The sequence below is a fragment of the Hippichthys cyanospilos genome, chromosome 9 (assembly GCF_059441005.1).
Source record: "Hippichthys cyanospilos isolate Australia breed blue-spotted pipefish chromosome 9, RoL_Hcya_1.0, whole genome shotgun sequence".
Taxonomy (NCBI): domain Eukaryota; kingdom Metazoa; phylum Chordata; class Actinopteri; order Syngnathiformes; family Syngnathidae; genus Hippichthys; species Hippichthys cyanospilos.
Window position 1 is genome coordinate 16904625 of NC_142377.1, and position 23974 is coordinate 16928598.

At 41.4% G+C, this 23974-nt stretch overlaps 2 protein-coding genes across 2 annotated transcripts; both read left to right on the forward strand.

The window, feature by feature from the left end:
- Window positions 1–1080: 1080 nt before the first annotated feature.
- On the forward strand, window positions 1081–5691 carry fblim1 (filamin binding LIM protein 1). Its single transcript, XM_088422446.1, has 8 exons — window positions 1081–1221; window positions 2288–2539; window positions 2813–2997; window positions 3292–3376; window positions 3461–3630; window positions 4599–4771; window positions 4854–4971; window positions 5048–5691. Exons 2-8 carry the CDS (start codon window positions 2290–2292, stop codon window positions 5156–5158), a joined length of 1092 nt encoding a protein of 363 aa, XP_088278572.1. The 5' UTR covers window positions 1081–1221; window positions 2288–2289; the 3' UTR covers window positions 5159–5691.
- A 415-nt stretch (window positions 5692–6106) lies between these two features.
- On the forward strand, window positions 6107–23542 carry LOC148419182 (msx2-interacting protein). The gene is made up of 14 exons (XM_088422740.1): window positions 6107–6296; window positions 7266–7580; window positions 10230–10706; window positions 10821–10975; window positions 11098–11298; window positions 14085–14236; window positions 14316–14441; window positions 14527–14640; window positions 14723–14836; window positions 14920–15020; window positions 15180–22338; window positions 22439–22633; window positions 22706–22864; window positions 23194–23542. Exons 1-14 carry the CDS (start codon window positions 6214–6216, stop codon window positions 23323–23325), a joined length of 9483 nt encoding a protein of 3160 aa, XP_088278866.1. The 5' UTR covers window positions 6107–6213; the 3' UTR covers window positions 23326–23542.
- The last annotated feature ends 432 nt before the right edge of the window (window positions 23543–23974 follow it).

The window sequence follows — 23974 nt, forward strand, 5'->3', positions numbered from 1 at the left end:
GGATATTCAAAACAACCCTCCATTTTGTTACGTGTGTATCCTCATCGGGATAATGTGTGAGCCCAACTGACTTTTTGCAACAAATCGTTTACATCTTGAATTACTCTCAAGGCAATGGCAGGGTATATATAGACAAAAACTCACAGCTGGAAAATTTAGTGTTTGTGTGAAAGTGTGTGAAACCCAGAGAAAAAGAAAGTTACACTGTATTTGCTTCAACGTCAGTACATTTGTCCAAAAGCTTTTCACAATTTTAGCCAAGTGTACTGGGACAGTGTGTGTATTATTCCCTATTATCTATTCTAAATGTATTTAATAATTAATTAACTAAACGATCTGCTGTAACGGACTGCCTCATTTCCCTGGCAACAGTCACATAAGATGACTCCCAGCACTTATTTTTCTTCACGGAGCTGCTGGATCAAAATACCTAACCCAGCCTTGGATAATAGGAACCCAATCCACTCAAACTCCATAAAGCTACCCAGAAAGTGAGTTTGGAAAATAACTTAGCATTTTTTAGTGTGTAGATGATCAAATTATCAAATTGAAAAAATACAGTGTAATGGAGAAGAGCAGAAAAATGATGTAAGTAAATACTATAAAGATGCTGGAAAATCCCAGTGGATGTGCCAAAAGGCAGCATAAGGATGTGTCTCTATAGTGTAAATAATTTCACATACTTTATAACACTACTGTTCATAAAAAAGTGGAGGTGTGGTTTGCACAAGAATTGCCTTTTTTTTAACAGTATGTCCATATGAGATAGCTTTGCTCAAAATAGTGAACCTTTATTTTTTTTTCCTTCAGTGGCATTGTAAGATAGCATCAGTGAGCAAAATTGAAAAATACTTTAAAAAGAGATCAATCCAACAATAAATATGAATCCATGTTTTCATGGTGGATGCTTGATTGCCTCTATCTGGCATAGCTTTTAACTTCCGCGTGTCCCTGGATGAGATAAGTTATAAAAATTGATGGACAGACAAGTACGTCATATTTTCCCGAAGACCGTCGGTTTACCTTTTACGGTTAGAAGGGAAGTGATGTTGCCAGCAAAAGAGAGAAAGAGGCGTGCATGGACAAGAGTACAGGTAGGAAGTAGACAAGGAGTGGCCCTCTGTGGATATAGCCACCCTATTCAGAGTAAAGTCCAAGAAAAATAGAGAAGAAACGCAGACGAAAGAAGCGAACAGAAACCGACATCACTTCACCATTTAGGTAATGAGCGCCGACTTTTTTTTTTTTTTAAATAACTCAAGTACAGTGTGTCTGAAATGACATTGTTTACTAGTGGCAGCCCTTGGTAACTATAGATCCAAAAAGCAAGATTTAGCTCAGTATTATCAGTATACCGGTATAACTATACCTTATTATCTACGGTAACACAGAACAATGATTAAATTGTGAAAGTATTATTGTGTATGTTTTTTATTCAAGCAACTGAGTGAACATGACTGATTGACTGGTCAGAAGTAACAAAGTACAAATACTTTATTACTGTACTGAAGTGGTATCTGTCTAAATGAGTGCTTGTTTAGTCAACCCCTCTTAGATAATTGGAAAAATGAAATGGTCAAAAATAGCATTATGATATATTGCCACAATTGGCTGCGACTCGGGTCTCACTTTACCAATGTTTATATGATTCTCTTTAAATACATATTAGTCATTTAGAAACAAATCCCTGAATTTTATAAAAGGGGATTTTTTTTTGTTTTGTTTTCAGGAAAAAAAAATTGTGCAACTTCATCAAAATCAGTGCTATAAATAAGTGAGAGTGAAAATTCATTTTCACAGTGCATATCTGCTTTCAGTCTTTACATTTTTAATTTTGCTTACAGCATATGCGTCTTTATTGCTATGTAAATGCAAGGGTGAGTTCATTTGACACCTATGTACAATTATTAAAATTTGAACTGAAATAATAAAAAAACATAAAATCAAAGCAAGAGTCAAAAACTCCTCACCCTCACTAATAACATGTCTAATCTGTTATGCTTGTTTTTTTTTTTTTAAACAAACATGTTCATGCATTAGAGTGACCACTCTGACATTCAATAATCAAGAAATGCAGTGCAATTAAAAGAATGGAAATGGAAAAAAAAGAGGCCAAAAGATGAAGTTTAATCAATTTGAATAATTCTAGATTTCCCTAATAGGTCAATTTGACCTGAATTATAATCATTTGTGTTTTAATAGGGTTTATTCAGAATGACATTTCCTTCAGTAATTTGAACTCCAGTTGCTAAATAACTAAGCTGACCATGAATGACTTTTTCCATAGCCATGGCGTCGAAAGATTCAAGCAGAAAAGTGTCCTCTGTTTTCATCACCTTGGCAACTCCTCAGCAAAGCAAGGCCAAGCAACAAAGTGTGAGCAAAAAAGGCTGGGTGCACGCAGGGCCTTCCCGAAGGAGCTCAGGATCTCATAGCTCAGCAACGGAGGAGCTTTCCCAGGGGTCCTCAAAGTCTGAAATCCGAGCGTCGGTCCAGTCGGAAAAGAACGTGGAAATGCTGTCGGAAAAATACAACAGGGGTAATCGATGACTGCTTATTTCTGGACTTGCTGTTACTTACTAAACACTTGGACTTGCAGATTAGGATTCACTAAAGCAAATAACAAATACATAAATAAACTTGTTGTGTTCTGATGGTGACACTGGTCACATGTTTGAATAGTAAAAGGCCCTCCCCAAACTGTTCCCATTAAGTCTGAAGCAAGAAATAGGTGAAAATGATTAAATGAAGAAACTGGGGTGTCTAATTGATTAATTTATTGTTGGAAAAACGATTGTATTTTACCTTTCAGATTCAACAGATGTCTTTTCACATCCTCCTCTTCCTTCTCCTCCTCCTTCACCTCCTCTTCCTCCTCCTCCTTCTGAGGTGCATTCATACAGTCCAGATCCTCTTCCTATGCCGACACCTCCTCCTACCCAGAAACTTATCTCGCGCCCTCCAAATTCATCACAACAGCCACCGTATAACAATAAGGTAAAAATGAATAAAATGTCAGTATGCATAGAGTTCAAGTAATTTCCCAACATTTATAAACATTGAATTTGGTTCAGAAAGCCTTTTCTCCAAGACAATTAATGTAAACAGTTGATTATTTTGCAAAAAAAAAAACAACATTCCATGTCATTCATAATCACATTACATGAGAAATTACCTGTTCTATCAAAACAGCTATAACATGTTGCAACACGGGTTGACACTGACATACAATTAAAAAAAATGCGTATATATAAAATGCAGTTTAATGTTGACATGTGTTTCCTATGCAAGGTGGTAAAACAAGCTCCATCTTGTGGGACAGAAGCAAACAAAAAAACAAACGGGATCCAGCAAGACAATCCAAGTGAAAACCGAGGTAACGTTTTCCTGACCAGAGTTAACATCTCAGGCATTGATGATGCATACATTGTAACCTCTCCTTAATTTGCATGCAACTCAGGCTTGTGTGGATTCTGCCGGAAGCCCGTGCTTCTTTCTGAAGCAGCGGTTAGTGCTTTGAAGAGGATTTACCATCAAGGGTGCTTCACGTGCAGCACTTGTAGTTGCTCTCTGGCTGGAAAAACATTCTATGACAAAGATGAAGTCCTTGAATGTGAAAACTGCTATGAGGTAATAAGGTGCAAAATAAAAATTGATTTTTTTTTATATAACTATAACAACATATGAAAATCTAATGTGTTACAGGGTAATATTTAATCAATTGTTTGATAACTAATCGAATTTCTAATTTTCTAGATTTACTTTTTATAGTCAATGAATCATTGATATACCATTTTACAATGTGTATTCTTCAAACGCCCAGAAATTCAGCTTCTCAATAGTAAATATGATCCATTCTTTGGAGTTCTCGATGAAAGCAGACTGATCATCTTTAAAATGACTTAAACTAAATCGTTTGCTTTTACTTTGGTCAACAATGATCCACATTTTTGACTACTTTCTAACATGTAACAGACCAAACCAGTTGCTGAATCACAATTAATTTGTGTCTATTTGAAATAATGACATGTTTAAAAAAAAACATGTAAATTTAAACACATGCTTTAATCACATTAATTGATTAATGGATAAAACGATCAACAAATTATTCATTTATCAAACGTAACCCTTGAATGCAGACCTCCGTTGCTTGGCCTCCATAATTTCAAATGTCTCTCTTTTGTAAACTTTTCAACACAAATTCATTTTATTATGCTTTGCATAAGAAGTACATTGTTGTGAGAAGTGTTTGGGAATAGCTGCTTTCAAACCGAAGAGGCCAAATTCGAAAGTGAAAATCATAACTTTGGAGATGAATTTAAATAATATACATGAACTTGTAAAAGTAACCCAGTTCTATTCACTTCCCGTGGCAGTGTTGCATTACAGAGAGGAATCACCAGCACAGAGACTGTCAAAAATGGACGTTTGTAGAATTTTACTTGAAAAAGGTGGCTCAGAAAAACAAACTTGCTCAAGTCAATGTCTATGACAAGCTTCGTAGATAGTAAAATAGTTGTTAAAAATTGGATTAATGGTCATTAATTGTGTAAAATGTTGTGACTAAATAGTTTTAAAAATATACTCTTATTTTACAGAACAGCCTGCAACGTTGCTGGTCATGCGGCGAAAAGATAAGAGAGCGACTCGTTCGGGCACTTCAGAGAACGTATCATCCGACTTGTTTCATCTGCGAAACATGCAAAGAGCCCCTCCAAGATTTCATCCAGGCAGACTCTGGAGAGGTCTACTGTCATCTTGACTACTGCAGGTATGAGTCATGACAATTACGGACAGAGACTGTAGGTTTGCGATACTCTGTTCAGGTTTCCTTTTGATTTCTGTGTATGAAGGAAGTTTGCCAAGACATGCAGTGCCTGCCACAAACTAATTATGGCCAGTGACGGGAGTTTTCCAGGACACATTGAAAGTGAGGGACGCATCTTCCACACAGAGTGCTACAGATGTGAGGTATGGGCATGGTCATATTATAAAGTTCATATAAACACATGTTTCATGCTGGAATTAATTCTGATTTTTCCTACAGAATTGTAACTTTCGGTTCTCACTGGAGAAAGAGGTGCTTGGCTGCTATTCTGTGAATGGCAAAAGGCTTTGCCTCACTTGCAGTCAACAACATCAAGGAACGACAGGATAATAGCTCTTTTCTCTAAATTATGACACATGCGACATACATTTGAATGTAATGATTTAAATGTTTACGTTGTTTAGTACCCAGCCTCTGTTTGTGAGTGAATGTGAGTCATAGAGTAACGATGGATACAATATTTTGCCTTGAAAAAAAATAATCAAAATACAGCGATTGGGTTTTAATTTACTTGTTTATTTGTTGTTTATTGTTTGAACAGGAAGTATGTAATTACTATGTAATAAAACATGTATTCACTTGTCATTTAATTAACCAGACAGGAAACTACTGTGACTCACATCCGATTGCAAAAACAATAATAATGTACTTGGACATTTAACAGCTATATACAGTATGTTAAACATTTCAAATAATTTGACATTGTAAAGTTTCTGTATGAGTGCAGGGTAATCATGTAGAATCATGTCTGAATTTGTTGTCTTGGTGTCCAGATGAGTTGTATTTGAAATCATATATAATCTAATCAAGTCGGTACTGACTGTGGCGAATTTTGTTTACAAATATAAATATCATTCACATGTGGTAGTTGTGTGAGTCTGATTTTTTTTTTTTTGGTGGATTCCATGCTTGTGTATAGAACAGTTTTCAGTGCATCTTCAAAGATCAGTAAAAATCGTCTAAAATGGCTGATAGAGATGGGAGTCTTTTTTAAGAGAAATGTTCGCTGGATAATTTGAATTGCGTACCAAAGTTAAATTGAGAACAAACGTGTGTGGAGTTATGGTTGGGGGGCGGAGGGGTACTAGCAGAGCCCGAGCAAGGACCACCACTGACGAGTCAATAGCAACAGTTGGCGGAATCCCTCGGTCCCTCCCTAGAGGCGCGCGCAGCCCGTGCACGCGCAGCTCGCACCCCGACGCGCGCTCCCGTGCCTGACTCGAGGAAGCGTCGGCTAACCACCAGAGCGGCGGGCGAGCAGGCCCGCGTCTCCTCGGCATTAAAACGTCGTCGTTCATTTTGTTCTGACGGACCTTTTGGCCGGCTGGATTTTCACACGCTAAAACACGATCATATGTGTGTGAAGGGGGAAAGCAACGCGCAAGATGGTTCGGGAAACCAGACACCTTTGGGTGGGAAATTTACCCGAACACGTCCGAGAGGAAAAGATTGTGGAGCATTTTAAACGGTAGGTTACGCAAGAGGGGATTCTGTGGTGGCGGGGCAGCGCGCCATGTACAACACTTAGCCGTCGCTGGCTAGCCCACCGTCGATGCTAACGCTGCTAACGTGTTAATTTGAAGCGGAGTCCCTTTTTAAAGTACTATTCGCGTTGTACTCCACAACGACGAGATTTCTAAGGGGATCTCGTATGAAACGGACGCATTCTAGCGCCGTTGCTGACGATATTTGCCCAACTAGCTAACTTTTGCTAACATCGAGAAGCAAGTCGCTAGCTACCAAGCTACCACCCAGCCAACCATTTTGTGGAAAGTCAATACGTTTTAATGATCGTTAAAAGATTCGTAGTTGCACACGTTTAACGGACACATACATATCAAATCGCATTAGACTTGTATGTAACAAATACAGGTTTTATGCGGGTGCGGTTTTGCCGTGCAAATTTACAAAACTCTCCAGCACGAAATTGTGAAGAAAAAAAAAAACAGGCAGGCGACCGGGCCCGTCTTCAAATATTAGCTAGTTGTTGGCTCGCTGAAGCGCACTTCATCAACGTCACGGTGTAGCTCTTACTTATCGTTTATGCAGCCGGCCTAAAACGAGAACTATTCGATTTTAATTGTTATGCTTGAGAGGTAGGAAGAGGGTAAAGCAACATGTCGTTATAGTGTGGAGAGAAGGGCCACTCGAGGAACTCTTATAAAACGCGTCTGCAAGAAAACAAACATGCCTGTCTTAGGAGCAGCCACTGCAACTAATTTGTTATAGTGTTAATGATTGCATTACACCCCATATGGTTGCAATGCATATTCTGCTTCCGATTATGCTTGAATACTTTGTGTATCAGATGGTTTGCTTTTCCCCCAGTTTTGGTAATATTTACATTGTTGCGTTTGCAAAAAAAAAAAAAAAAAAAAAAGAGTAGGTCTCTTATCTTGAGTTAATCCATCTCATTTGATTTCATCCATTTTCTCAGGTATGGACGTGTGGAGAGTGTTAAGGTCCTTCGGAAGCGGGGGTCAGAGGGTGGTGTTGCAGCCTTTGTGGATTTTGTGGATATCAAAAGTGCTCAAAAGGCTCACAATGCTGTCAACAAAATGGGAGACAGGGACCTTCGGACTGACTACAATGAACCGGGGTCAGTCCCAAGTGCCGTGCGGGGCCTTGATGACAGCTCCCCCTCGAGCAGTCGAGACGTTGCAGGATTCTCTAGGGGAACAGTTGGACCTGTGTTTGGACCCCCAGTGTCCCTTCACACCAGAGAGGGACGTTATGAACGGAGAATAGATGGGTAAGTGGACATGGTCACCAATCTGTGGAAATCTCGGTATGAGATAGGTGTAACGCCTAATCGCATAGTTGGGTTTATTTTAAAGGGATGTTTGCCTCGTGAGGGTTTCACAAAGGTAATCTAGGAATCGTTCCACTTTTCATCATAATTGACTTGCCATGCCCATGGGATTAAGTAAATTAACTACATGTTATGATTTCTTAAGGTAACATTAATACAAGGTCTTTTTATGGATATTACACCCGAAAGGAATATCCTGGCGAGTTTTGGATTTATTTCATGGAAATAACCCCTTCCTGGGAGCTTTGGATGATCTAAAGCCATTTTCTCCAGGACATGGATCTAAGTTTTTGTTTTGATTCAAAATGGAAAACTGGAAATTAATCGGTGCCATGGTGGATTCACAGGTATTGTGTATTTTATCATAACCTTTTTCGGGACTACCTCCATCTGGTTATCCTTTTGTCTATCTTGGCAACTGCTGATAGCTGGATTACAATTTTTTCCTCCCCAACCATTTTTGAATTCGCGGATACAGCCTCCTCTGAGCCTGGACCTTAATCATTACACAATACAAGGCCAATGTTTTTGTGATTTTTTTTTTTTTTTCCCCTTTTTCTTTTTTCTTCCCAAGCCAATTTTAGCCCAAGCTGAATTAGTGTAGCTACATTTCCCATGAAAGATGGAAGCTATACCAAGAAGACTTCACAAACATGCAGTGGATCCCATCTGCTATCCAGGAGAGTTTCTGGAGAAATTTCTGAAGATGCCAGAAGACCGCACCATTGGACATACACTCCTGGACGTATGCATTGGATGTACTCACTTGAATCCTAGAATGGATTGGTGTAGCTGCCATTCAGTTGGATTACTTATGTGTGGATGTAGCTGTGCGAGATTGCCTGATCTGCACTTAAAAGAAATCCAAAGACAACATAAGACAGCCAGCAGGCACATCGGATGCCAACCATGGAGTCTGGAATTATGCGATATCCGACAAGTGGGATTATATAGCTAATTATTACGGAGTAGAATTTTCCACAAAGTAGATTCCCTTTTACTTATGTAACGCTCACAAAATCCAAGGAATACGTTTTTGACTCCTTTAAAGAAGAAGTGTTGGAAAATACTTTTTGGTTAGATGATCCCTTTGGATGTTTTGTTAAGGCGACATTGGACCTGGCTGATTTGCCCTGAATTCATCATCTTTATTTATTTTTTTATTTTTTTTTTGAAGAGATTTATGTTCCCATGTCTTTTTTTTTCCTGCGCCACATACTCAGAAATCCTTTAATTTTGTTGTTTAATTTTTCCTTTTTCCTCCCCTCATCCTGTGAAGGAAATTCGATTGCCTAACGGTGGATTATCTGCTGGCCTCATGCTCCACAGTAATTGAAGAGTACTTGCAGTCTGATCGAAGTGAGCCGTTTCAGGCACATTAAAATAACAGATTTTTTTTTCTGTTGATTTTTCGTTCCGGCTCTCACGTTCTGCCCAACTAGGTTTTATTTGGATTAGTTACAGTAACATCTTTCCAAAAAGGTTGGTATTTCTATGTACTTTGTGTCAAATTCCCATGTTTGTTATCACTGCATCACTTTTGGATTAACATTCGTTGCACCTTACAAGAAAAATTATTCTGTAAATGAAATAAACTATGTTTATGTATTGTTATTTTAAACATTCACTACGCTGATAGCCCACTCGCCTTACATTTGAGCGTTTCAAATTCATGCTTAGGCCCGCCTATGTGAAACATGCATGTTCTCACGCTGCGTGTGTTGGTTTTGTACAGCTTCTTCCCCACATTCCAAAAATATGCTGCGATTGACCGTCAGCCAGTCCAGGCCTTATCCTACTTTCTCACCCAAAGTATCTGGGAAAGACTCTTTTTCTCACCCACTTTAACTAATTTGCAGGTTTCGCACATAACTGATTAGCTGCATCATCAATAGCTCACTGAAAGACTTTTAAAATTTTGAATCTGAGGGTTAGCCCCATACCATTCATTTCTGTGTCATGCAACGTGATAGTGTTGAACTAGGTCAAACGTTACACTGTCCCTGAAAATAGTTTGTGTGACACCGACATTGAATGACTTATATTTTCAAGACATTACTTATCCAGATTCAAGGCATTGTAATATTGGCATCTATCTGTTTCATATATTGCCTGTGGTCATTACGGCCATTGGGGAGCTGTAGTCTCATCCAGATTTTGGGCTGTTTGTTATATAGTCACAAAAAAAAAACCTATCCATTACATGCTCACAATTAAACCTTTCAACAATCTAGAGTCTTTAAGAGAGGCCTGCGTATGCCGAAAAACCAACACAAGCACAGTTAGCACATGACCCTCCACACAGGCAGGCTAGAGACTGAATTTCAACCCATTTACCTCAGACTGAATGAGATTGACAAACTGCTTGGGCACAGTCCTTCTCTGTTGCAGTACAATAAAAAGCACAACTGGAGATTTTATTATGACATGATACCATCTAGAAGAATTATTTAGTATTATCAGGTTAAGTATGTACAATTTGGACAAAAATGTCTTTGGCTGCCGACAGTATGCATAATAGAACGAAAAGCTGCCCATTAGGAATGGTATTGACCCATTTATCTTCTTTGTCCGTTTGTCATTTTGCAGTAGCTCAGAAACTCGCGACCGTGCGTATGACCACAGCCCATATGGACACCATGAGCGCAGTGGAACTTTTGACAGACAGCGGCACTACAATGCGGACTATTACAGGGACCGCTCTTTGTTTGCTGCTGCCGGTCCAGGGAGCAGCGCCATCACCGGAACCTTTGAGACATCGGACGCTCATTTTGACTCTAGAATTCGAGACCCTTTCTCCCTTGCGGCTGCAACGCGTCGCGACCTCTACAGAGATGACAGAGGACGGCGTGTTGATAGAACGTACCATCACCGCCGGAGCCGATCATCCCATTCCTCACAGTCTCGACACCCTTCCCCGCAGCGGACGACTGGACAGACGTCCAAAACTGCTCATTCCCCGAAACGAACTCTCCTCTCACCTGGAAGAGGTCCACGATCTCAATCCCGCAGTAGATCTTCAAGCTCTGATTCCGTGAGCAGCACCAGCAGTACAGGCAGTGGCAGGTGGGACCATTTTTGGGGAGGGAATGATGCTATGTTAATAAATTATCTGTAAATAATGCCATAATATAGCAGCCAGACTAGCGTATGTCTCATAATGTACTGTTTTGATTACAGCGACTCCAACAGCAGCTCAAGTGATGGCTCACGAGCGCGTTCTGTTCAGTCGTCAGCTGCACATGCACCACCTCAGTCATCAATGGTCCTTGACACGGATGAGCCACGTAGAAGCTTTGGGATTAAAGTGCAAAACCTACCAGTGCGGTCGACAGGTGAGCAACGTCCCTGAATTTGAAATTTCATAAAATTGAATGAGCTTAAACTACACTTTTATATGATATATATAAATTATATTTTTATGCATACTTACAAAATGTAATTATTTCCTCTGCAGATACAAGCTTAAAAGACGGACTATTCCATGAGTTCAAGAAACATGGTAAAGTGACCTCCGTGCAGATCCATGGGGCATCAGAAGACCGCTACGGTCTGGTGTTCTTTAGACAGCAAGAGGATCAAGAGAAAGCTCTTAGTGTTCCTAAAGGAAAACTATTTTTTGGCATGCTGATTGAAGTTACAGCGTGGAATGGTCCAGGTAAGTGATAATGCCTAAAATCTTAACGCTTTTTGTTTAAATGAATAATTGTATATTTTTGCAATTTGTTGACTTTGCATTTCATAAACTATTTTGAAACAAACACTAAAGCAAAATTGTTTTATGTTTAAAGGACCCCAGAATTTTTGGAAATAATTGACTCTCACCTTAAAATGATTAGAATTATATTTTTTATAGTTTAATATGCCTATTACATGATATTTTATTTTTTCCACTGTGTAATATGTGCATATACATTATTTTTGGCACATTGGCGATTTAATTTCTGATTAAATATGAGTTTTATAGTCCCGATATTTCTTACCAGGAATTAAAGCGCCTTGTTTGCAGAGATAGTGCCTCTTTCTGTGTGGCTGCCTTTCCCCCTTCATGATGTAGCACAATGCCGGCGGGCCACGCAACATGCATTCATCCATCATCTAGACTGCTCATCCTCACGAGGCTCGCGACTGATGGAGTATTCCAACAGCATGAATACGGGGCCAAACAGGCATTTTACTGACATTAAAAATCAAAACAGCTCACCGCTCTCACGAACATGCATTCCCCCTATCAAATCAATCCCCTTGGGAACCCAGTACTCATCGCAATAGTTATGCCCACGGGTGAATTATTTACTACTGATGCTAAATGTCCAGCTGTGTGCTCCCAAACACACCTGTTGTCGACTCAAGCATTTCTACAGTAAAACGCTGTAGCTAATAAATGAAACATTGCCATTGACTTGGCTGACTGTGCAAAATCTCTCCTCCTCAGCTCCCGAACCAAAACAAAACTAAAAGGCACGGATAAGTTTGGCTTGTATTTTCTCTTGCACAGGCGGTGCGAGGTGGTGTAGGAGAGTTACGAATTGCTCTGCAATTTTCTTCTGCATTGGTGTGGCCAGTACAAGAACACGGAATAGGCAAACACTTAGAAATGCATAAATGAAGAAAAGTAATACTTTGGGATTGTTTAGGGTGAGAAATCGACATAGCAACATTGTCAAATGTTATGTCCCCTTTAAATGCAAACTATGATCTCAAATCATGCAAATATCCAGCACTGAGTATACGGCGTACATTTAAGCATGCCCAGTTAAGCATGCCTCGACAGTGTTTTGTAGTACCTTTGTACTATATTTTTGTATGCTAACATTTTTTTTATTAGGACTGATTCAAATGTCAATGGGCTCAGCTTCTACTTTAAAGGGACAGTGTGTCAGATTTAGTGTTTTTCATTGAAAAGGAATAAATTAAATGATTGTAAATTTCAAAAACTTTCAAATGAATGTGTTCTTAATAACCAAGAATATGTTTTAAATATAATCATAGGTCTAGTTATCATTAAATCATATTACATGAGGAGTGGCACTTCTCCGGAAGCAGCCATGTTTGTTATAGCTAAGGACAATGGTAAATGCAGCACCTGCAGCACTTTCTGCTGGCTGTAGTGAAAAACGGTCTAAATCTTACACACGATCCCTTTAAGGTATTAATTATTATTTTGCAGTTAAGAGACAAGCTTGGTCACTTGCGGTGCTCCTGACTGTTCATGCCTGCTTAACATCAAACCAAACTTAAGGAAATTGTGATTGGATAAAATTGCAAGACTTTGCATTCTTTATGGACAAAATTGCAAGACTTTTATTTATTTATTTGCAATCACTGCAATGCAAATTCCTGGAGGGCCTGTGTAATGTAAAAATGTAACCATGGGGGGAAATGCTCAATCGCAAGAAACAGGCATATGGCAGCTAGTCAGTCTGTGGTTAGTGCGGCTAGCCAAGGTAGCAGTCAACAGTGAAACTGCACAAACAGATGGGACTCAAATGGACACCACCAAAATAAGAAAATTCAATAGAGGGGTTTGCATAATCTGAACATAGCCTATCCACCATTGGTTTTTCTAAAGTAATAAAATATGTAATGCTCGGGGAATTTTGGCTTCATCATCCACAACAAATGTTGAAAACCTGTTGTTGTTCATTACGGAATACATCCGTAAATTCTTCATCACAAAGGCTTCTACTCCCTGTGTTATTTTCTTTGTCTTGAGTTTGGCTGGATTGTTGATTGACTCATGCATGCAATTCTGGCTGTATTTTTCCTTGGCTGGCATGGTTATCAGTTACGGGTTCAAACAACTAAGAGATTTCCAGCGGTCTAGAAGACGTCTGCTCCATTGTGTTTCTGCCTCGACATTGTGCATGCGCCTACTGCCTTGACAATGTGTGTGTCTTTGCTGTGGGTGCGTTTGATGACTAAAACAGCACGTCCCTGTGGGTGTAAAAGCGGCAGTTGGAGCTGGAGGAGATTGCAACGTCACATGTAACTCATTAAACGCACCCCAGCACACGTTGTTGTCAACAGGCAGAGAGCAGCAAAAATGAACTGCTCATTTACTGTACAGTGTATAAGATTTAATCATTTAAGACTTAAGTAAATATGTGTACTACAGTAGTTTCACGCCCGAGGAGGGCCCGTGGCAAGTGCATTTGTAGTTACCTACTCTGTCTGGCATGCAAGAAACTCTCACAGCGTGTCACCGCAATAAAGTATAGCTTTTTTCCCCACCTAAAAAATCAGCGAAAGACCAAGGGCGAGAAAATCGAAGCGCAAAGTAGCGAGGGATCTCTGTATATAGTTTAAATATAATTAATGTTCAAAAATGCTTCTAACAGCACCTGTTTAGTGCAAGACATTTGTCCATAGGTTAGAATTCTGTTCTGATGCTAAAAAGTCATACCATGATTTGCCATAACAACAGCACATTTCTTTTTTTAGAAACAGAGAGTGAGAATGAATTCAGACCCCTGGATGGTAGGATAGATGAATTCCACCCAAAAGCCACCAGGACATTATTTATTGGTAACCTTGAGAAGACAACCAGCCGTGAACAACTTTTTGAAATTTTTCAACGCTTTGGAGAAATTGTTGTAAGATACCATCGAACTGTGAACATTTGTCCTAACCGTTATTTATTGGCCATTAAAATGTGTTTTTGTTCCCCACAAGGACATTGACATCAAGAAAATAAATGGAGTTCCTCAATATGCATTTGTACAGTATTCTGATATTGCCAGTGTTTGCAAAGCCATTAAAAAGATGGACGGCGAGTATCTTGGCAGTAACAGACTAAAGGTAATATACAACGACTTTTATTTTTGTTTGTCAATCAAATGTTTACTTCTTTGTAATAAGCTATATCTTTTTTTTTTTATATAAGCTTGGTTTTGGGAAAAGTATGCCCACAGCATGTGTCTGGCTTGATGGGTTGACATCCAATATCACAGAGCAATACCTCACACGTCATTTTTGTCGCTATGGACATGTTGTCAAGGTAAGACTATGCGTGTTTCTCTTTTTTTTTTTTTCTTCCACATCTAAATAGCTGAGGCATTTTTTCCTGCTGTGTTTTTTAGGTTTTATTTGACAGAATGAAAGGCATGGCCCTAATCTTCTACAACAATACGGATTTTGCTCAAACCGCTGTGAGAGAGACCAAGGGTTGGAAGATTAGCGGTAGCAAAATAAAGGTGACTTTAGTTGTTGAATGTCGCGCTTTTAAATCATAAAATAGATCTAAATGTAAAATGATCTGATCATCTGTTTATAATAGGTGGACTTTGCAAGCCAAGAGAGTCAGCTGGCATTCTTTAGAGCTATGCAGACATCTGGTCAAGACATTCGAGAGCTTTATGAAATTCCTCCTGAACGACGGTAAATTTGTCTATGTTGTTAATTGCATACCTTGTAATATTTAATGTACTTCATCTGAGTTCAGTTATTAACAACAAATTAATATACCGCTATATTGAATGTATCTGGTTTAGGTCCTCTGTTAATGTGACTTCCTTTTATTCCCTATTCATGCAACAGGGAGGATCGGAGGCCATTGTACCATGAATTTACAACAGAGAGGGCTTACTATGAAACTCTACGGACATCTGGCCTTTATACAGACGATGCCCGCAGAGAGTATGCAGCTCGCAGTAGGGAGCGTTTCCCTGAATTGGAACATTTTCAGGGAGAACATTATGACCCACGTTACCATGAAGATCCACGAGACTACAGGGACTATAGAGACCCCTTTGAGCAAGATATTAGAAAATACACATATATTCAAAGAGAACGAGAACGTTTTGAGGCTGATCGAAACAGATGGAGCCCCTCACATCATCGAAGGCCTATTACCCCTGCCGTGTCACCATCACCGTCTGAGCGAGTGCCTAGAGAATCAGAGCGAAGAATTTATAGCCAGTCTTCAGAAAGAAGTGGTAGCGTAAGCTCACTCTCACCCCCGCACTTTGACAAAAATGAAAAGTCTTTGCTAGAACATCCCTCAAAGAGTGACAAGGGCGAAAAGAGCAGCCAACCTGATAGAGTGGTAGCATCAGAGAAAACCAAGCGCACCAAACGGAAAGAAAAAGGTGATAAAGCAGAGAGAGTGAAATCAAGAAAAATGGGACAATCTCCATCCAATACACTCCCAGACACAGACCTTGATACCACTGTGGCAGTGGGCCCTGGAAAAGGAAAAGGAGGTGAACAAGATGCCCAGGATAGACAGAAATATAAGGGAGATAATGACTCTAATACTGGAAATCAATTTTCAACTGCTCACCACGATCCAGTGAAAAGCGAAAGGTCTGAAGTGGGAAAAGTTGATAATTCAGATATGGATGGAAAAAATCGACTCATTAAGCATATTAAAGCAGAGACCGGAAATGATGTTAAAGACTCATCAGTCGATTCAGACCGCCTTGTTGCAAGAAAAAGGCGCTTTGCTGATTCAAGTGGAAGGGCTAGTCATCAAAAGCGAAGCAGGCTCGAGGAAGAGAATTGTAATCAATCGCAAGACACTAATGCAAATACCCAATATGGGAAAGAGCTAGACTCTGATAAACACAAAGATGCCCAACGCAGAGATTCAAGGTTTAAAAGTGGAACTCCGAAGGATGCTCAAGGGGACATTAAACTACTACGAGTAAAATCTGAGACATCGGACCCTTCTGAATCGAAACGGCCCCAAGCCCACACTCCGGCCCGAAGATTTTCACATGAGGCAAATGCAGACCAAGGCTCTTCAAGAGAACAGGAACATGGTGCAAATTTCAGATTTTGTGGTCAGGCACCTGAAACGGCCAAAAGCATGAAAATTAAGGAAGAACATGTTGATATTGACCTGTCTCAGAGTTACCGCAAACAAATGGAGCAGAATAGACGGTTGCATCAGCAGCAACATCGAGAGTCTGACAAACCGGGCAAACCTGACAAGCCAGGAAGTCCACAAGAAAGTGAAAGTGATGATTTGGAACACCGCAGTCTTGTGCACGAAGTCGGAAAACCACCTGAGGATGTCACAGATAATTTCCCCTCTCACAAACAAAAGAAACTTGACCATTTTGACACTGATGGAATTAAGAGAGAGCGTGTCTATAGGAGTTTCAGACATAAAAGTGAAGATCCTGAATGGAACAACACATCCTCTCCAGGACACCAGTTTTCCCACCACACAGAAGAAGACTTTGATCATCCTCACAAAGATGTCAAAAATGAAAAAGTTAACCCCGATTTGGAATTGCTTGTCAAAAGGACTCAAAATACACCTATAAACAAATCCAACACACTTAATACTGAAGAGGATCAGCAAAAGCGATGGGAGGGCAGAGTAAAGCGAAACATGCTACCTGACGTGAACCTTTCGAGAAATCTGAACAAAAATGTTCACAACCGCAAACGTATGGAATATGGTGTTTGGCATGATATAGAGCCAGGGGAGGTAAGATCAGACTCTGAAGAGGATCGAGAAGCTAAACCCCGTTCTCCAGTGGCATCTACTTCAAAGTCTTTTTCAGAGAGGCCAAGGGGTGAGAGATTTTCAGACCCCAAAACAGCACACCTTGAAAGAAATAAATTCTACTCTTTCGCACTTGACCAGACAATCACACCAGATACCAAGGCTCTCCTTGAGCGGGCAAAATCCCTCTCATCCTCCAGAGAAGATAACTGGTCCTTCTTAGATTATGATTCTCACTTTGCAAATTTCCGTAACCGGAAAGATACTGAAAAGATAGAATCAACGCCACGGCCTACGCCCTCTTGGTACATGAAAAAGAAAAAGATCAGAAGTGGATCAGAAGATAAACTTGATGATCGAAAAGAGGAGCCAAAGCCAGAAGAACAAGAACGAAGAGAGTTGTTTGCCTCCCGCTTCCTTCACAGCCCTGTTTTTGAATTGGACTCTAGACGACTTCAGCATCTAGAACGAAAACATGAAGAAGCGGAGCAAGCTCAAAATCTGCAAAGTAATCAGCAGGGAACTGTAGATGGTGAATTTGACTCAGGTCCAGTGGTTCTTTTCCATAGTCGTTTTTTGGAACTTACAAGACTGCAACAACAAAAGATTAAAACGGAACCGCAAGAAATTATAGCTGAGATAAAAGTTGAACAAGCATTAACGGAGGAACCACAAATGTTGCAATCGCCTGAAACTAAAGAAACTGTCACTGAGCCAGAAATAAAGCCCATCAGTCCTGCTGAAGCAGTAGTGCCTGAACCCAGGGTCACACCACCTATCTCAGTGTTAAAAGACCTTCCTCTTGTGGAACAGACATTCGAATTACCTATTGAGACATCTCCTCCTCTGGTTCTCATGAAACAAGAAAAAGAAATTGAACATGCGCCCGTACAGCATACGCCAACCGAGACCATCATCAAGCCACAGGAGTTATCTTTCAAACAAGAACCTGATTATTCAGAGGTCAACTATAAACTTTCTCCTTCTGAAGTTAAAATGGAAGATGTTCCAGAACATGCCAAACCTGGTGTTGAAGAGCCAAGTAGCTGCAACTTGCATGAGTCTGTCAATAGTTCAGAACCCGTCGTTGATTTTGTGGCAACACAGACTGAAGTCCCCCAAGCCATTAATTCCTCACTCCCTGCTCATGAAGAGTGTATCGTGAAGAAAGAGCTATACTGTGCAGTTTCAGAACCCGAGGAAGAAAAACCACCAAAAATTAGTAAAGAGTCTAGCGATGACACCAACACTGAGGGGCATATCGCCAGTAAGGATTGCAAAACAAAAGAACTGAAAACTAAAAAGAGCAAACCATCCCTGGCTGAAGTTGTCTCAACTGTTGTGCCTCCATCAGCCCCTGAAAAACCAGCCACGAGAAAGAGTGAGCGCATTGACAAAGAAAAACTGAAACGTGGATCCTCTCCAAGAGCTGAATTTAAGGCTACAGGCAAGTCTCCCCTTCATGGCTCAGATGCTGATATTTCCGAGCAGAGCATATCATCAGGCAGAGCAAGACGTAGAAATGTAAAATCTGTCTATGCAACTCCAGTTGAAGATGAAGTGCCTTGTCGTACAGCAAAGGATATTCAAGAGTCCCCACGTTCTGCAAGAAAACGTGTCACGGATAAGGATCCTGCTCAGGCACAGAGCGCTGAGCAAGATTTACCCCCTCCCACTCCTCCAGCTAAACGTGGCCGACCACCTAAAAATCGCAAGCAGGGCGAAGACCCTTCAGCGGTTAAAATGGAAAAAATAAAAGTGGACATCAAAGATGCTGTTCCAAATGAACCTGAAAGTTGTGAAAGAATTCAGAGAAATTTGAAGGGAAAATCCTCCCCTACTGCCACAAAAGCTTCAACAAGTCAGTTGTCTACAGGTCAACCATGTGGAGCAACAAAGAAATTGGAAAAATCAGAGTTGACTGAGGGCAATAATCAGGAAATAAACTGTGCTGATGAAAGTGCCTTGACTGTGCTCGACACATGTAAAAAAGCGCCATCGCCTCAAGTTGACCAAAAGAAAGAGGAAAAAGACAGACCCAAAAGAGAAATTGTCAAAGACAACGATGCTGGAAACGAAAAGATTAATGAAGGTAAACCAAATGGCAAAGAGGAAGAGCCCCCTGTGTTGGAAGAGAAAAGCACCACAGAAAAAGAAAAGCCTGTTAAAGGAAAAAACAAGTCACCAAGGACTCCTAAGTCTCCTGTGCTCAAGAACCTAAAGATCAGGCTTAATGTCAAAGAGGTGAAAGATCATGTCTCAAAGTGCACCAGCAGAGGTAACAATGAAGACAGTGAATCTTCTTCAGAAAAAAAGGAGCCTCTTGAAATTTCTAAAAGTTTAAGCTCACACGAGATGGAATTAGAGCAGGCAGTGGAGAACATCGCCAAACTCACAGATCCGGCTTTTCCAAGAGAACCTCAAGTTTCAACTGGCCCAATCACAGACTTGAAAAGTTTCTCCGATGAAGAAAAACCTAACCCAGCTAGTGAAACAGAACTCATTGCCGCTATCGACTCCATTACTGCTGAGGATGGACCCATCTCTCTATCCCAAGCACACACTATTGGGGTTGATATTAGTTCAGAACCAGAAATGCAAGACTCAGTTCAGCCCGCCAAGGAAGAGGAACCTGAAATGAATACTGTTAATGTCCAAGAGCAGCCTGTCATTCCTGCAACACCAAGAAAGGGCAACAAGGGAAGACCTAAGACCCCTAAACATCTGAAAGGCCAAAAGCAAGCTAGGAAAGATTCAAAAGATCCTTCACCAAGTGAAGAAACATCAGCTCTTGTAGTTCAGAACACAGGCGCCGATGTAAAAATTGTCTCAGACATTGTTCCATCAGCGGCTACGGCTGCCGTTATCACCCCTACGACATGGAAGCCAGAACCCGAGCCTTCGGCTATTACGGCACCTGATGTGAAAGAGTCAGAATCACCTCCTGAAGAGCAGATTCAACATATAAAAACAGTTTACCCCCAGTCCAAAAGTCCTGTGGGCCCAAAGCCGCAATCACCTTCCCTGTCACCACTAGCATGCAGACCAAACATTAAACCCGTTCAAAACAGTAGAGTGCCCGTCTCTCCACCTGATTGGCTTCGTCATTCTGTAGATACAGCGGCTCCTTCTTTACCAGCCTTGTCGTCGGCACCCAAAGAAAACCAACCTTCACCTGACTCTGAAAATATGGATGCTGACCGTGGCTCAAGTGATCTGAGACAGATTCTCTTGAAACACAAAACCATTTCTCTGCCTGGGAGCAGTTATGTACCTACTAATCTCCCCACAGTCCAAGATCAAATACTTGCTGAGCGTAACACCACTTTAGCAGTTGTGCCAAATAAAGCACCACTGCCAGACTGCAGGGTGACATCTCAGTCTATTCGAACACCAGCTACTCAACCATCTCCTGAGACCAAGTCTGTCATCTCTGTCATCGCATCCACTGCATTGCACTCCTCTGTTATTAGTCGTGTGTGCATCCCTCCTGAGCATGATGATAAAGTAAGCCTAAGTATCAGTAATCAGGGTGCGGACATGACTCTACCTAAACACAGCTACAGGCCCAGCAAAGACGATACTGGGCCCTACCATGGAGCGCCCATTGGTGATGAAGGGGGAAGTGCTACACGCTTCATTGTTGAAAGTTCAACTCTTGGTACAGGATCTTGCCCAGGTCTGAGGGTAAATACATCTGAAGGAGTGGTGGTACTCAGCCACTCTGGCCAAAAAACAGAGGGACCCCAGCGGATAAGTGCGAAAATAAGTCAAATTCCACAAGCGACAGCAGGTGACATGGAATCTCAGCAACTGGTATCCATGCCTCAAATGAAACAAGAACTGTACAGTCATCCACAGTCAGGCCTTCAAAAAGGGTCTTTCCAGACAGATCATGGTCATTCTGGTAAAACTCAATCAGCTTTTTCTTCTAATAAACAAGAAGGCACAGTTTTGGAGAAAATGGATCCTGCTTACCACTCTGGCTCGCAAGGAGTAGTTAAGCGTCTTGCGCAGGGAGTTGGCAATCAAAGTATGAGCTCAATGTACCATCAGGAGTACCTTCCGTCAAAACATCAGAAGAAATTAGACAGTGCGGAGTCACATAGTACAGATGGTTCTAAGGCACAATGGGCCTCTGCCATAAGTCCCGCGATAAGTCCACATTTGCCATCTCCTCCCGGAAATCACGTAGGCTTCGTCACGACAGCTGGTGACAGAACTCCTTCGCATCTCAGCGGCAACAAACAAGAACCACGATCCCCACGCAAGTCAAATCATCCACATTCTCCGTTTACGAAGGTGTCCTCGCCCATTGGGTCGTCATCACCTAAAGGCATACCGGTGATGCTACCAACTGGCCTCCCTGCCATGCAACAATTTATAACTGGCGTGCATCATCCAGAGCAGTCCGTTATCATGCCGCCTCACAGTGTGCCTGGAGGTTTGGGCCGAATGTCACCGCACCCTGCTACCCAGTCGATTCCAGTGGGACATCTCGTCCAGGGAGACGTTCGCGTCAATACACCTCCACTCTCCGTGATGAGCTATGGGATGCATAGTGAGTCTCTTACGTCTCCCTGGTCTGGTCCCATGCAGCAACGGCCGACTTCACCCCAGACTGTTGCCAGGGACAAGGTTCTCAAGGTGAACCCAAGTGCTCTGAGGAGTCATGACATAGACCAAGAAGATTCGAGACGCTTCCACCAGCAAGGACGACAACCTGCCGCCCAGTTGAAAGCAGAAGCCATGCAGTCAGATCCCCGGGGCGGTTACAGAAGCGGTGTGCCAATCGAAGCGTATATGGCGCCGCGGGATATGCGTGCTGCGCTCCTACACCAACAAGGAGAGCGGTCGTCGGCAGACCCTCATTCAGGGCACCTTCAAGAGACTCATCCGCCCACCTCTGCCGCTTCCAGTTTACCGATGTCTTTGTCTCCAAGGGCACACATTCTGCCTAAAGGTGTTTCAGAGAAAGATATAGCAAAGCCCTTGGAAGCTAAAAGGCCCCACTCCCCTCTTTCTAAAGATGGATTAATGGGGATACGGCAGTCGGGACCCACAATATCATCTCCTCAGAGAGCTCCGCTCATGCCGCCGGGATTAAGCGGCACCTTCCCAGAGTACTCTCAGATGTACTCAAACCCAAGAGGTGTCCATTCCCAGATGCCAGACACAACGCATATCGTGCCCGATGGGAAGATTGCACAGCCTATTAATATGGTGCAGTTGCTCACGGTAAGAGAAATCACATCACAAAAAGTCGTTTTGAAACCACCGAGTTATTGTTAAACACGTTTTGTCTTTCTCCCAACCCCATGCCTTAAAACCTTTACAGAAATATCCGATCGTTTGGCAAGGTCTACTTGCACTAAAAAACGACACGGCTGCGGTCCAGTTGCATTTTGTGTGCGGCAACAAGGCTCTGGCTCATCGATCGCTGCCCCTCCAGGAAGGCGGCGCCTTCCTCAGAATCGTCCAGAGGATGCGACTGGAGGCATCTCAGTTGGAGAGCGTAGCCCGAAGAATGACAGTACGTGCTCACGTCCTTCGTGCCATTTGACTGGCTTATCATTTCCTTATGCTCCTGTTTGTGTTGTTACAGGGGGAGTGTGACTTCTGTCTTCTGCTTGCTTTGCCTTGTGGACGAGATCAAGATGACGTTCTAAACCAGACACAAGCGCTTAAGTCCGCCTTTATAAACTATTTGCAGACAAAGTTGGCGGCTGGTATTATTAATATCCCAAATCCTGGTTCCAATCAGGTAATTTATTTACTTACTTGTCTGATTACTTAGTAAATTATTTATAACTGTTATTGTGTGTTGTTAACTGAATGTGTTGTTGGTTTCATTTGTATTGGCTTCATTGGGAACACATGTTTTTAAACTTTGTTTTAAAAACAACAAGAGTTGCTGTAAGCAAGGTTGCCTGTCCCTCCTTTAACCAGTTCAGATTGTTTTCTGCATACACTCTATACCATATATATAGTTTGTGTCAGTGTACGCAGGGGCAGATTTTTTCTATTCTTAGTTGTCATTTATGATTATTTTCATTTGAGTAACCAGTTTGTGTCTTTGGTTATTTCCCCCAGCCGGCCTACGTGCTGCAGATTTTCCCACCATGTGAATTTTCCGAGAGCCACTTATCTCAGCTGGCCCCCGACCTTCTCAACAGGATCTCCAGTATCTCTCCTCACCTCATGATTGTCATCACCTCTGTGTGACCTTCACTGCCCGAAGGACTCTGTTTCATGAGGGGATGGAAGCGACACAGACGAGCCTCAGGAAACCAGAGGAATTACTTTTTTTTTTTTTTTTTTCTCGTCACTTTTAACCTCCAACCCTTTTGTCATTCTATGTCTGGTCTTTTTGTCCTTCTCAATAGAACTCAGGGATGGACCAAACCAGAATCATGTCTCTCGCTCTATTTGTTTTTTTTTTCCTGAACCATTTCTGCTGTATCTCTATTTATTGGAGTTTGACTTTTCTGTGAAGAAACAAAAATCAGGATGCTTGATGGACAAGAATGAATGACTGACCAGATGGCCTTTGTTTTTGACACCCCCACCTTCACCCACAGCAAGTTTCATGGATGTCTAAAAAAAAATACGACATTTCATTGTGTAATTTTAAATATGTATAGACTGCCTCTACTGTTCTATCTTGAAGAGGAGGACTAATAAAACAGACACCCCTGCAGAGGACCACAGATTTTAATTCCACAAGTTTGGTTCATCCCTCCCCCACTACTGAAACAGTTTACACCTCTGGCACCTACATTTGCATTGATCAAGCAACAGTTTTCTTTGGACGTTTTGGAATATGGGACATTGTAAATATTTTAAATATTTAAAATACTTTGACAATGGAACT